Source organism: Malurus melanocephalus, unplaced genomic scaffold (assembly GCF_030028575.1).
Source record: "Malurus melanocephalus ecotype Western Australia unplaced genomic scaffold, MMel_1.1 scaffold_39, whole genome shotgun sequence".
In the NCBI taxonomy this organism is placed as follows: domain Eukaryota; kingdom Metazoa; phylum Chordata; class Aves; order Passeriformes; family Maluridae; genus Malurus; species Malurus melanocephalus.
The window spans coordinates 2,761,082-2,776,805 of NW_026623271.1; the positions used below are offsets into that span (position 1 = coordinate 2,761,082).

Below are 15,724 nucleotides of genomic sequence, written 5' to 3' on the forward strand. Positions count from 1 at the left end.
CTCAGGCTGTTCCGTGATGTTAATGCTCAAATCCACAGGCAAGAAATATCTACATCYGGAATATTGCACTGGTTTCCTGATGCCTTTTGTGTATTAATGTGGTGGCAGATTCAGTCAAGTCATTACCCAGATATAATGTTGCCTCATGTCAATTGTAAGTGGATTATTTTTTCCACTCATATTTGTTCTCATATAAAATCAGCATAATCTAAACTCAGCAACTGTAAAAAAGTAATTCTGTGTCTTTACCCAGATGAATTTAACCCTATCCCTGTGTGATATTTCTAAAGGTTTCTCTAGTCAAAGAGCTTATAGACAGCAGGGAACAGGGCCAGCGATGAATATCGCATACCTCCTTTGTGTGATTAGGATTTGTTTGCCTTTAGAAATCCCTGCTTTCAAAATCAGGCTTGTCCTTGATTTTTGTGAGACCATGGTCACTATATTTTCCAATAGTCTAGATGAAATCATAGTGCTATCCAAAAGTRGAAAGATTCCAAGGATGGTTTTGGACAATGTGTGTCCTGGGCAAGATATTGAGGTGGAAACTGAAACAATTGTGAAGAAGCTATTTTTTTTTGGTTCCCTTAATGTCAGAGGATCACCAAAGCCCCCTCTTCAAGCCGATGACTGCCACTTCCAATTCATTCCAGCGCTCAACATTTTTTCCAACATACAAACCTACATTCATGGTGCCACAGATGTTCTGCCACATGCTTCTCTTTGCAAAGATCCCAAACTCACATCCATTGCCTCCTCATTTTCCTATTGTACATCTCCTTGTCCTCAGATCAGAACCACAGCTTCACACGTCGCATCTTTTTCTTTCTTCCTCTCCTCAACCTTCTCAGTGGAGACCCAAATTTTTCTCCACCATGTCCCTTCACYGTCTCATACTTCACAGCCCCAGCCTTAATCCTCTGCCTCACAGATGCCTGTCCTCATGCAGCTGAGTAAATCAAGGCACTACTGCATTGGGTGATGCTAAGCATGAGAATGGAACAGAAACAAAAGCAATGCACTGAATCCTCAGGCAGTATTGGGCTGCTGCATGTCRTCTGATCCATGGAGGTGGTAGGACTGAGACTCTGCATGCTGTAATTATTATCAAACAGCTGATGGCAGTCATCTGATGGGGACAGAAGCCCATAGGAACACCACAAACCCCTGAGTGGTTACCTTACAATTATTTAAGGTCCCACCTAAAAGAGTACTGTGCACAGCCAGACTGACTTCATATTCTGAAACAAAGGGAGAGAGTGAAACGTCCCTCCTTACACAGCACASCACAGCACAGCACAGCACACCACATCACCCCACCCCACCTCAAGGCCCTGGCAGAGCTCAGTTCCCATCACAGCTTTGGCAGTCCAAGCAAAACTGGAGTGTATCCGGAACCACATCTCTTCTCTTTTCACACACCCCTATTCTGGTCCCCTGGRGAGTCACAGAGCCTGCTGAAGACCTCAATGTTCTTGAAACCATAAACAACCTCTTGTKCAAAGGATGAAGGAACTTATGTGCAAAAAGCCATCTATCTTCAAGTGAAACTTCACCAGCTGAGTCCTCACCCTGTGCCCAGCCGTGCCCTTCTCTGTTAGTTGCATTAACAACCCACTTTCCTGTAGGTTGTTTCTTCAAGGTCAATAGAAAATATTTTATTTGTGTTAAAATGCAAAGTTGCTTTTGCAAAAATAATCAAATGTCTTTTGCTGATAAAATAGAGAAGATATTTCATGTTTCATGATGCAAAGGCCTGTTTAAGTAATTCTTGATGGCATAATAAATTACTTGACTAAGTGAAGTGCATCACACTGTGTACATAGAAACCTTGGAGTTTGTGTACCCATATTTGCCCASAGCATTCTTTCTTGTTGCATTTGCATCTTTTGCTACTCATGTCCCTGTTTATATATTTACCAAACAGCTCAGGTAGCCAAGCAATTACAATAACAAATGTATAATATGCAGTAAACGCTGTATCATGAGGTACAAAGTATTGCTGYATGGATTCAGGCCCTCATCCAATAACCAGTTAATGCAGAAAGAAGATTTCATTGGCCTCARTGTATTTTTTCACTGTATCTTTTCTGGCACTAGAATTTAGTTTGGAAGGCATAATTAAAATTCAAATGTTATATGTGTCTGGTATGGACAAGTGACATAATTTCTTGCAGGCACCAAATGTTCTATGCTGCAACACGTTTTTCATCTCAAACCACAAACCACARAATACTTGCCGATAACACCTACTTTTGTTCAGGTGAATTAATATTAAAGCTTGTTATCATTGCCTTCCATATTTTGTTAAGGCAGAAGAAAATATAGCATTTTTAAACAGCACAATAACTTMTCAAAAAGAAAAACATTTGGCAACMAWGCATTTTTTAACTATGGTGTCTTATAGTCRTCAAGATTGAGTTTGGGAGTGGGACCAAGATCACTGGATTTTCAGGAGTTTCTGTGTTCCCTTGTTGATGTCACTTGATGTTTACATAGGGAGGATTCAAGTGCATCTGGAGCTTTCTTGGATTCATGTCCTTGTAATCATCTTTCTGCCTCAGTCTACATTTKTCRAGATGGAACAGAAGGAATGGGAAAGACCAGAACAATCTCTGCTAACTTAATACTTCCATATTCCCAGTGGTCCTAAAATAAGTTCTCAAATTCCTTGTTGCAAATGAGAGAGTCTCRGGATTCCTTCTTCTCTGGCAAATGCTTTCATCTCTTGGGTGTAAAACAGCTGGAATAAAGGGACAACTTGTTTTCAACACTGACAACAGCATCATTTTCAGTCTTCTGTGTGTACTCACCCAGATTTCAGGCTGTTCTTTACTTAAACCTGGATCCTCAAAAAAAAAAAAAACAAAACTAGGTGCGATGGAATCCCCTCTTCTCAACAAACACTTCAAGCTAATTWTCAAGGGATTGACTAATGAGGATTACATGTTTACAAGTCAATGCTAGAAAAATAACTGCCACAGACTTTTTAAAATAATTGTATGGGTTACAGACCTTGCTAGGATGGGATTGTATTAGGTGAGATTAAGGTAGCATGGGTAGTACTCCATGATTTTTAGTTTGTTCTTGTCCCTCACAAATGGTACAGAAGAAGCTTTTAGCACAGAAATCGAAGGAAATGGTGCATAAGTTTCTGGTGTAGGTACTGTTTTAATATTTTAGGAAAGGTTACCAAGGCAGTGGATGGAGAAGCTRTAATGTTTAAAGAGCAAGGAGATGAAAATAAAACAGTCTCAGTAACTTYATTAATGAGATAACAATAATAAATACTCATAAACTGAGGTTTGATTTGGTGTTTGAAAATTGTCCTTTGGCTGTTTAATTTTGGTGAGTAATTACCACGGTAAGAGCAAAATGTCTATTTTCCCATGAATTGGCTAAGGAGAAGAGAGCCACAACTCTGGCTGAAATAACCATTAATGGGAAAATTGTGTCTTGAATCTCTGATGTGTTTGAAAAGAGAGAGAACATTTCCTTCATGCTGACAGACTGRAASTCRAYTGAGAATTAAATGCASAGAAAACAGCTGAATGTCCTGAACCTGACATTTTGTTATGCAAGTTGACTGCTTCTCTGAAGCTGGCCTCTGCTGAAATCCCTCCCTTTCCTGAGGACAGGCAATTGGAAGCTTGCATGTCAAGTTTTGCCCTTTCCCACCTCATATCCCTCACTTCCTGTATTCTTTCTCTCTGCATTCCAACCTAAGACCAGTGCATTCTCTCATACTCCCATCTGTTGATCTTTTCCTTGGAACCATCATTCTTTAATTTCTTGAAGAATATAGCATCTTCCTCATATTCTCCACTTTACCTAATTATCCAGAAGATATTTTTTTCAGAAGTAATTTTTTTTTTGCTCTGAAGCCCAAATAAAATTTCAAATCACCTTGAAAAGCGAAGAATTACTAAAACCCCATTTTTTTTTCTTTGACCTCTTCATTTGCTCCAATTAATTTCCCCTCTGTTTTGCCAGAGAATTCCCTGGTTTTACTCTTCCTTGTGTTGCCTTGACCTTTCTTCATTTACTTTATATTTCCAGGAAGCTCATTCCTGACTTTCTTGCAGTGTAGGTGCTGCTGTTGCTAGAGTTGCCAGTGAACTTCTGCCTTGCTCACCATTTCCTAATTCACCTGTTCTTAACCAACTCACATGCTTTTTTTCTACTCGATTTTCAACCTCTTCTGGGCTCTCTTTTAGTTCTGGCTGCCCTTTCACTTCGTGCCTCACAACCTGGCAGGCTGAATCAGAGAACAACAAAAATCCACTCAGAGGAATATAAGAAACGAGGGATCTACGGGAAGTAATGTGACATTCTGGCAATGACTCAAGGAAGAAGAAAGAGTCAGAGCCCTTTCTGCTCACCCTTACTCCACCCATATGAGCTGCTCTCCACACTCTCCTTCCTGTGTGCTACACTTGGCTCTCCCCTCATCTCCATGGTCACCTCTACAGTCTTTTCTCACAACATGCTTGAGCCATGAGGCTTAACAGGAACTACATGAAAGCCCTGGAAAGATATTCAGAGAGTGAGCAGAAATTAGCTACTCCATGGGTGTTCACTTAGTACCTGAAACAATTATCCATTGCATTTCCAGGTGAAGCTGGGGAAAGGCTAGCCTTCCAAGCTGAAATGTCTCTTTCATACATGTCTTCCGTATATTTCTGTAGTGTCTATAGCATAAATAATGTCTGGTTTATGTGTATGGACATTGAACCTTTGCTGAAAGTAGATCTGTGTATATTGTCCGTGGAAGGAGAGTCAAAACAGAGAAAGTTGGGATATACATTTATAAGAAAAAATAACATCTCAAGCCACACCAAAACCAATCCCCCCTTCTCCCTACCGATCCAACGTAAGAACAAAAGAACAAAAATAAAGGATAAAATCATGACCTCTGAGTTCTGCAAAAGGCTTTTCTACTCACTGCATAGGATGGAGTCACTTCTATCAGTCAAAGCAGATATTAAACAAATTTAGAAATGTGTCTGAAAAACTGTGAAATTTATCCCAGATGTTTCTGAGTTTTTTCAAAGCTTACAGGAACAGCCTTATAATGGGATAGATTATACTCTGCAACTAAAAGGAAGGAATAAAGCTAATAGCAGTTCTAGAATGTTCTTGAAATTAATAGAAGATCATGTACAGGACATCATATTAAACAAGCCTGGTTCATGCCTATGAACACAGACCTCATCTTTGTGAGATGTCCAATCAGATCAAAAGCTTCTTTGTGGACTCAGGAAATGCACATGAAGGCATAAATGCTAAGTAAAATGACAGGTTAGTCTCTTTTGGCAATACAAATATTTGAAGGTGAGATTTTCCAAATACTTCTTTTACTAATATGAAGTCTAGGCACTCATTTCCTGGGGCAAAGGAAGATCAGCTTCYTCAGTGCTACAGGTTGTGTGCCCAGACAATATGGTGCAGCCACACCCAATATAAACTCAGGTTGCGTCACAAGGTCCTAGAATAACTTTAAAATAAATGCAGATTAGCCATCAAATGAGTATTTCTTATGATTCTCCAAATCAGTATCCGGTATATACATATGGTTCAGTTCCAATCAGTATATTTTACTGATGCATCTTTTCCAGGTCTGTTGTATCAGCAGAATTCTCTGGGGCACATATGTACCCACCATCATCTAAGGTGTGAATGCAGCAAGCACAGGCAATGCCTGCCCAGTGTTAAACTGGCTGCTCATGTCTAGTGTGTTCAATTAACGTGCTCATGCTACACAAAACACAGGAGCACGGGACAGAACTTTCTGAGCTGCTGTCAGCTATCAGTGGGGCAGCCATGGAGGGTCATGCAGAACCATCTGGAGGTGCTAGCTTAGCTCATAAATCAGTCAGGTATCTCCACAGCTGTGTTAAACCTGAATCTCAGAATTCTGTCTCTTAGCAAAGCTGTTTGTGCAGAGGTGTTGAGAATCAACTAAGTGAATCCCTGAGCAACCTGATCTAATTAAGCCTGCTTTGAGCAAGATATTTGACTAGGTGATGTCCTGAGGTCCCTTCCTGCCTAAATTGTTCTGAGTCAATTCTAATGCACCTCTGTTGCATCAAGTTCCAGTAGGAGCGTCATTCCTATACTGTGCTTCATAAAAAAATGCTAAGATTACCCCTAGTTAAAAAAAAAAAATTAAAAAATGTTTGTTGTATTGTGGGCTAGCAAGTGAAATGCCTAATCTAAGGGAACCAGTGCACTTCTCTAGGGATCCACGCTGTTCCTGAGACAGCTGCAGCAAACCTGCATCACATACAAACTTCATAATGCACATGTGCTGCACCTACAGGTATGCAGTGTGCGGGGTCTGACTGATTTTCTAACAGTCAGAGAAATAAGAAAACTTCAGGTTCTTTGAGTAAAAAACTATAAATATTTGATTCTAGTGTGTGAAAAGAGCACCTCATGKCCAGAGTGGTGAAAGCAGCATGGTATTTCCAGATTTAGAACACATTAGATTCTCTTCATAATGCTTCATTGAATAAGATGATTATAGTGAAAGGACAATTAATGACTGTTTTCCCAAGCACAGACCAGGTCTGTGAATGAAGTGTCAGCAAGGAGCAGTTCCCTGACAAGCAAACAAGCCGATGGTGTTTGGAAACTCCCTTAGAAACACGGGTCCTTTGTTTCATTTCTCACTGTGCAACGTGACAGTGAGGAACAACCAAGGTGAAGCTGATGTAAACTGGAGAAAACATATCATGATCTTCCTTCAGTTTGCATCCTGGGAACGTGAAGGACAGGGTTGTAAAGCAAATGAAGAGCATGCTCCTTTTCCTAATTTTGCTGGGAGCAGTATCTGGTAAGAACATGATTTCATTATGCTGCTAAAATTAGAATGTTGGCTGTTATACTTCCTCTTGGGAACTTTGTAATACATATTTAGGGATCAGACATAGATGGGAAAAATCAAGTAACAATTACTTTCCTGCTGAAATAGATTGGGCTCTGTGGTTACAGCACTATAATGAAGAGAATATGACTCTTTGCTAAAACACTTTCTTGGATGAGGCACTTCATTTATAATAGCCACTGCTCAGTGTGACAGCACTGGAGTGGGAAAGGAGGTCAGGTCTCCAAGAAACAATAACTAGTAGTTATAATTCGGTATCATCCTTTCAAATACTGATAACATTTTTCTTTGATAAAGTAAAACAAGCAACCAAACAGAACCAAACAGAAAGAAATCTGTGGAAAATATTAGTAGGATAACATCACTAACTTTGATCAGCCTAAATACATGAGATATTTGCCAATATGAGTATTTGTACATTAGCAGCTTAGTAGATCTTCAAACTGTCTGAAGTCTGTGTGGCTCATGAAACACTGGTATTGCTTGCTGTAAGTTACCTGCTCAGGTAGGGCCACTTGGCTTTCAAGGAACTGTAAGTGTTCCATCATCCCTTCAGAATCTGTCAGTATTTGGTGGTTTTCCTGATGTTCCCAAAACTGTGATTAGGACACTGCCTGCCAAATTCAGCTTTCTTTGAAAAACACCCTTTTTCTAACCTGCGTGGTTGTGGATAGAGCAAATCTTAAAGATGTTACTTAAGCACACTGTAAAGGCTGGCACATCACAGATAAATAAGTCTTAAATACACATACATTTCTCCAAGCTAATCTCATTGCTTTGTCTTGGACTCAGCATTTGTCAATGATTGCCACTGATAACTGATAAATAATGTATTAAATTGCTTCAGAAATATTTTGTAAAGTAAAGAGGCAAGCAAGTACTTGTGAACATGGAAGGAGAGCTTTTGTAAAATTGGTTGGAAAAAGAAGCCATTTAGATGCAGTATATAAAATTTCAGTTAAAAATAAAGAGTACGAAGTAAGAACTTTTGAATTAGAAAGATAAAATCTGAATAAACAGACAATGAAATCTTTGGAGATAATACAAAAATAGCAACTCCTTTCTACATTTCAAAATGCTGTAAAATATTTCATTGTTTTTAGAAATGGTTTCCATTAATGAACTGTGGTTTGATGAGGGAACTGAATTCATCAAGTACTGTCCACAGGAGATTACATTCGAAGTTCAGTTCCACTTATGGATATGTATCTCCAGAAACCCCTCTCAGCCCAGCTTCATTTGCATGGGTGATTTTTGTTGATGATGTTTTCCAGAATCTGGAAGAATAGTAATAAAAGCATAGTCCTTCACTATGTCTTGCTCCTGCTGAAATAAATCCGTGACAGCTCAGCTGAACTCAGTCCCACCAGGGTGTCAGCGTGACCTGTTCAGATTAGCTCTTGCAGGCAGTTCCCACCCTAGTCTCCCACATCCCAGCCTGTACCTGWAGATTATCTCCAAAGCTATTTTTTCCATACATGCCAGAGTAATCCCAGCTGGATCAGCAATCCATGAACCTGCTGTATCTGGAGTGTGGGAGTAGGAGAATCCCCATGCAGCTATGGAGAGGCTCTTAAGCTGCCGCCCTAATGGTCTCGGGCTAGTTTCTGTATCAGCTTTTTATCTTGCAGCTCTGCAGCAAAAATAGACTTCATGGGGCTTTTGCTACACAGTTGCTGGTGTATGAGCAGCCTGTCCAGGCCCTTGAGWGGGCAGTATCTGTCTTCCTCTTGGCACACAGTGTGTGGGAAATTCRACCAAACACCGCCAGCTTTCTTGGAGAGTGTTTTGGACGAGTCAGTGAAACATCCCCAAGCAACAGTCAGCCCTGCCATAGTCTGGTGTTGAGGTACATACCAGTTCAAGGATGTGACATTGCTGAGGTGCTGTTCCAGGACATCAAAAGGCACCCTGATTTGTGTTTTCTACACACTCTTCATAAGGTAAAGCACAGCAGGCCTTTGTCAAAAACAAGAAGCAAAAACTAGAAGCTAAATGACAGAGAAAGCAAAACGCTTGGTTTGGGGCATCAAGAGGTCTTGACAAACAAGGAGTGCATGCAAATCTGTTGGATGCCTCACTACTATGTGCAACTTCCATGTGGCTTTGAATAGGCTTTTGTGGGCCTGCATCTTCTCCAAAGAATCCACATTGCTCTTCTGTGCTCAAAGCAGGAGACATGACAGCACAATTAYTGAAATCTTTACTAACTCATACTACTCAAGAGACAGGCTTGCACATAGCTGCTGTAGAAAGAATTAGAAGAGGGAAAGTAGAGGATATAGGTGCTGGAGAGAGTGTAGTCCACAAAAAAAAATTTCTTCTTTAGTATCTGTGTCTGTGTGATTCAAGGCACTTTTAGATGTATAGTGAACAGTGGCAGTAATTAGTTAACAGAGGGCAAAATGCAATAAGAGAAACATCTTTGGCTTCCTTGCTTCTGTACAAAGACGTATATAAAGGCAAATGATGTAGTAACAATAATGTTTTACCAATAGCAGCTCTAGATGACAACACTGTAGGACTGAATTACAGAAAACATTCATTCTTTTGCCATTAACACTGGATTTACTACCACACAGTGTCCTCATTCGTAAATAAAGAGAGATGACAGCTCTTGACAAAAGCTGTGTACTTGCTAACCCAAGGTTCTCAGAAGTAATTTTATGTTTGTGTTCATCTTGCAGGAAGAAGAATCCAGTTGCTTAAGGGCTTACCTGCAACAAGCACTGTTGAAGAAAACTCAGCAKCTGGTGTTTCAGTCTATGACTTCAACGTGACTGTTTCTCCATTGGCTTCTGGAGGCGTTGCAATTCTTCCTACCATAGTAAATTCAAATCCACTTACGGAAGCTTTTGACATTGAGTCAAAAGGAGGTCTTGAATACAGGGTGAGTTTTAAATTTAGCTTGAGCAATTTTMAGTWATACAGGGTAAGTTATAAGTTTAGCTTGAGCAATTTTCAGTTRTAGGCTGATGTTTCCTGGATTACTGAGCACTGACACTGCACACTGTCTCATCTTTTAAGCAGAAAACAGTTTTAAATGCAGACTGTGTAGTAGTCAATGATGCTGTGAGAGRTATGACAGAAGAATAACAATAGTGATTATGATTTTTTAATTGCATCTAGGAAAAATCACTCATCACAGTAATTCCATCAATTCTGTGCTAGAAAAAAATGTGGTTTTTAGAAAWTAAGAAGTGAAGAAGAACATGGAGGACCTGCTTCTGTTTTAAGGTTTTATCCATAGCTTTTCAGCCTAATATGTATGAATTCACCATGAATTGAAAGTGGCTTTGTTAAATCACATACAGCTTCTGTTTGGCCACTCTCACTGAGAATTAAAATTAATTTGTCTCACTTCCAAAATAAACGAWGCTGAATCAGATCAAAGTAATTTTTTATTCTGAACAAAGGCTGTGACACATGAGGTAAGAAGTTATCACCCTTCCACACATCTGTGACCTGTTTCTATCCATTGCATGCTCTTGTCCTACGGCAAATGCAGAGCAATTTCCATTACTTCAGGCTGATTTTCTTTGTTGAATAAATTAGCAAGTATTAGCTCACATTTGTCACGGGCAATGAGTGTTCAGATGCATGATAACTTGTCATCTCATTGCAACTTGCTTGTATGTCTGAGCCTGAACAATGACACTGAAGAGTGGCTTTAATAGATGCAGATAAAAATGGTGTCGATTCTTAAAAAGGTTAGTTGAATATCCCTTTCTGGATGTTTCCAAGGAAGTTCGTGTTTTCACAGAACTGATACAACAGCTCTTTTCATGTTCTCTTTGCTGGTGTYTCTGGGAGAAAATTTGGGAAAAGTWAGGCTGTGACCCTAGGCAGTGTTGTGTCATGGATTTGATGTGCCTGTGGGGAGCTGCTGTGRCTCCCATACTTCAGCCTCCCAGCAAAGTGCAAAGCTCATTTTTGCCAACTCTTTGCTGGCTATTTACTACTTCCCAGGTCAGTGAAACAGTTAAAAAAACTCTCAAAAAAGCCCTCTTTCACTTGTGAAGCATAGGGTGTGGCTGAACAAACTCCTGTACTGGGTCAGCTGAAGAGATCACAGAATCAKAGAATTATAGAATATGCTGAGCTGGAAGATGCCTTAAGGATTAYCAAGTCCAGCTGCAGGATCTATGTAGGACACCCCAAGAATCCCATTATGTGCCTGACAGCATTGTCCAAAWKTATCTTTAACTCTGCCAGKTTTGGTACTGTGGCCACACTTCTGGGGAGCCTATTCCAACRTCCAGCCACTTCCTGGGAGAAAAACATTTTCCTGATRTCTAACCTAAACTTCCCCCAACTCYACTTCAYGATCCTTCCTTGACTTCTGTGTAACAGTCAGAAGGAAATGGATACATCTCTTAAACTGTCTCTGCTGTCAGTGAATCTATAATGTAAGACTGACTTCCAAAGCTTTATTCTGGCATTTTGAATTAAAGCTATCCATTCTGCTGAAACAAAACATAGCCTTTTTTATGCTTGCTTCCTCCTGTCCCATGCCATCTTTGTTATGATGCACAAAAATTGGTAGTGCTGCTTGTTGACTGGTGTATTGCTGCTTGTTGACTGGGACTTGAAGTTAATCTGGAGGAAAAATAATAGACAAAAAGTCCTTTTTTTTTTTTTTTTTTTTTTCAAACAACAAGGATGATGGAGACATTTTTGTTCTAGCAAAGTGCAGGGTGACACAAGGATGAAAATGGATGCCCAAAAAAACTGTAAACTGGAGACTGCTTCTTCCAAAGTGCCAGTTTATATCCATTTCATACCACAGCCACACTACCAGAATGGCCTGTGAACTTTTCTATATTTTGCTTGAACCGTTTTCAAGATTTCCTGAGTCATTGGAAGGACTAGAAAGAAGCATTTGAGCCAGTCATGAAAAAAAAAAATAAAGCAAGCTACATACAAATTCTGAAAATTAGCAGATAAGTGCTAATTACAACTCATAAAGTGAGGATAAATACACGTGATCTTAGTTCATTTATTTGATGAAGATTACTACTTTTAATTACTTACACTATGTTGCAGTAGATCTGTACAATAATTCACAAAAGTGATGTGATCCAAAACCAGATACCTCAGGTCTATGTACTGCCATTAAATCTTTGCTAAGATATAGAAAAAGGCACTATTTAAAGAAGTAATTACTGAGTTTTCAGATTAGCTAGTACCTGCTAGGACAGGGTCTTGAGTATTTATGAAGCACATTTACTCCTGTTTGCAGCAACAAAAAGCAATATCACAATTCTTGATATTTTTTRAGATTTGAGAAACTGAGAAAGTCACAGGTTCTGAGATCTAAGTCCAGTCCATTCCTTCTCATCTCACTCTTGTTTGAAGGCTCCCAAGAGCAGATGTATGGAATGCATGAAAACTTGCTGTTGCCTGAAACTACCTGGGTGCTCTTAGAGATGCTCTCTGAATATATTGGTGGTGGAATGGGGAGCAAGGAGCAGTGAAGCTCTCATGTGGAATGAGACAGTTTAGGGGTGACTCTAGATGTCCTTTCATGAAGCCTGCAGCTGCCTCAAGTGTGTGCAGTTCTCCTTTATCAGTAAGCTTTGCTYCTACCTGRAGGAAAGGTGAATGGTGRCTCACAGCCTGTGCCAGTGGCAAGYTGTTCCCAAAAMGGTTCAAAAACAACCTAGAAAGAGACCATTTAGATTCACATGGTTGCTTCCAAGGCCTTTATATAGGAGGGTAGAAGACGTGTATTTAGACAATTTAATTTGGCTGTAGTTACAGCACCAATGATAATATTGGGCTGTGAACTGGAGGGATTATCTCCAGAGCACATGATTTCTGCTTAGAACTGAACAGTTTGAAATGTTGAATTCATTGAATCTGTTTACTGTATTTAGAGTTCCATCACTCATTTTGGACATCAGCCTTTCCGCTGGTGTGACCAGATTTTTAGAATGCTTTTTCTGTGTTAGCATCATTTTAATGGGAAACTTGTATCTGTACAGTATAGGAGGAAAGGAGACCATCCAGGACACAGTTATTTTCTCCTGAAGTATTGTAACAAAAAGATTCATGAGGTTCCAGACAGCAGCTGTTTGATGTACCAGAAGGCACTAAACATTTGTGCTTCTGTTCACTCTCCTCCAACTGTTTTTGTTAATTGGCTGTATTTTGACTTCTGTCTTCTAAMTGTGCTGACATCCCTTTTGTGTTTGTCCTCTGGCCCACAGCATCTGATCTAAACACAAGGATTTATTTCATTGTTCTCCTTCTGCATCCTCTTCAGTCTCCTTTGTTCTGCAGTATTGTGAATACACGAACATGCTCCTTGTCACACACTTGTGAGCCCCAACTGTTCTTCTCCAGTTCCACAGCACCCTGCTACTGAGCTCAAGCTTCACAGTTTTTTTAGCTACACAAAAAACATAACTGTCACATTTTCCTTTCTTGTCCAAGAAAGGAAAGGCCTTGTTTTATTATTAGCTTCAGCAGTGTAGACGGAGGCATACAACTTTCAGCATCCTCCTGTTGCTCTGGACTCAGAGCAAAAAGAAAACCCAAAACAAAACAAAACAAATGTTTGCCTTATCAATCTCTCAAAACTCAAGGCCTAGGTTATTTTTTTCAATTAGTTCGACATTTTCCCCAAACATTATCTCTCAGATAATGTACCCATGAAGCTCCCTTCCTCTGTGTTTTTCCTGTCTTTTCCCAGATACAGGTTACACAAGGAAGACCTGCTGGACTATATGGTCTCCTGCCCCCACAGTCCATATTTCAAATAAAAGATCTTCCTCCTCATGCTCCTAACTCACAGAACAAGTGAAGCTTCCCTTGTGTCTTGCAAAGATTCCTATGAATTCGCGGTCTCCTCACAGCTTGACTGCTCCTGGAGCTTGGTGTGAAAGGCAAACACTTGGCAGAGAAACGTATCTGCAAGATGTAGTCCTGAATTTGAAGATGAAGAATTGTCTGTGAGGCAAGACAGCTCCTTCCAGGCTTTCTTCTCCTCAAACTGCTCCTCCCATAAAAGGTCTTTGAGTTAATCCATGATGAAACAACGTCTTGGTCTTTTCATTCTGTTTTTGTTACATTTTTTGCCACCTATGAGAAATGTGCCAACAAGTAAAAGGTTCTCTAAAACACTCACTCTTTACTGATGGAGAAGTGTCCCTTTATTTGTATCCACTCATTTAGATGATAATTTGAACTCTTGAACCATGTGCTAATAATAACCTTTTATTTTCAGGTTGTTACCACTGGAAAACCTGTCCTAGATTATGAAACGATGCCAAAGAGCTTTGATTTGCAGATTTTTGTTGAAGATACAACTGGAAGAACTGACCTTAAAGTATTGACTATTCAAGTAACAGATAAAAATGAACATCCAGTATTTCGAGGAAATATGGCAATTCAAAGTAAGATAATGGTAGAATTTGTAAAGAACAGTACTTGAAAAGATAACATGAGCTTAAAAAAGCCCCAACGTATTTCATGTCTGTAGCTAAAATAGTATRAGCATTYTTCTTTTGGAAAATAAGGGAGGAASAGGACACTATTTTTATCAGAGCTTTGTTTTACACAAAGAGTTGGTATGCTTCATATCTGGAAATGACCTTTTATTTTTCTTGTAATTTTGATTAAAAATTATTTAACCATTTTGAAGCGCCTGAAGAATTAAAAGAAAAAAATTATACCAGTTCTCTTATATATTATTATATATGTTCTCTTTAATTAGAAAATTGAAGTTTGCTGGGGTTATAACCATTGAGTATGGSTACATATTTCTGTAGTTTGTTGAAAATTGGACTAATTTGGACAAGAAAAATAAATTTCAACAAGTGTATATTGTATGTGCAAGAATTTATGTGGGAAAATCATAAAAACCATTGTTTTTCAGATGTTTTGTATCTGCATATAACATTTGCATCTTCACATGAGAAATTAAGTAGAAGATGAGTCTTAAGAGTGAGACTTCAGGCACTGTGATCTGTGGTGGTGCAAATGGAAACAGATAGAGAGTTTTGTCTCCTGCGTGGGGCACTTGATGTTGACCAAGTTTACTTTTAGGCTGAGGGAAAGATGCAATGGGGGGGGAATGGGCAGTAGCCTTAGGAATGAGGCTGGAGGGGCCAGACTGCAGCTATGGCCAGTGCAGGCTTTGCATGCCATGCTCTACCTGATGGGAGTGATGACACCGCCACTAGAAAGGAGAGGAAATAATTGTCTTACTCTCTGAGAGATCTTATCTTGCTTATTTTCAAATGAAGAAGACCTGCAAAAATTGTACCAGGATGCAATAGAATATGATGATGCATTTTAATATGTGTTCACATGCAGACAGAGCAGTTTAGTTCCCTTTATGAAGTTCTGAGAGCCTGTCTGAAGACTTGCTGTACTAACAGCACTGTATGCCCAAGCATATTTCAATATTCCATTTTTAAAAATCTGAAAATAGTAAACTGTGATGCCTTTGTGGCAGGTATTCAGCTGGCTGCTGATCCCCCCAGGTCTGGACTGACCACACTGGAGCAGTGCAGCCTGACTTGTGCCTGCTGCACAGGGATGGGTTCAGAGCAGCCTGCTCACATTCCTCACTGATGCCTCCTGAGCACATCGACATCCCCAATTCCATACAGTATTTAGTTTGTAGAGCAAATTAGCTTCCCCCAGGGAAGARGCTGTGTCATCTTCTCACTATAGCTGGAGTCTTGCATATCATGGGTGCTACTGGAATTTAATAATAATTACATGTGACACTTCAGGGGATCGACACAGCATGAAACACACTACGTGGGAGCTTGTTACAAATAAATGCATCAGCTAAGAGCTGCCATAAATTGGTGAGCACAG

At 39.7% G+C, this 15,724-nt stretch overlaps 1 protein-coding gene across 1 annotated transcript in view; it reads left to right on the forward strand.

Moving 5' to 3' along the window:
• The first annotated feature begins 5,754 nt into the window (after nucleotides 1-5,754).
• The window catches only part of CDHR3 (cadherin related family member 3), a 36,228-nt gene continuing 26,258 nt past the window's right edge, over nucleotides 5,755-15,724 (forward strand). The window contains exons 1-4 of the mRNA XM_057364463.1: nucleotides 5,755-5,879; nucleotides 6,753-6,838; nucleotides 9,577-9,779; nucleotides 14,121-14,289. Coding sequence (XP_057220446.1) covers nucleotides 5,755-5,879; nucleotides 6,753-6,838; nucleotides 9,577-9,779; nucleotides 14,121-14,289 — 583 coding nt within the window. The remainder of the gene's footprint in view (nucleotides 5,880-6,752; nucleotides 6,839-9,576; nucleotides 9,780-14,120; nucleotides 14,290-15,724) is intronic.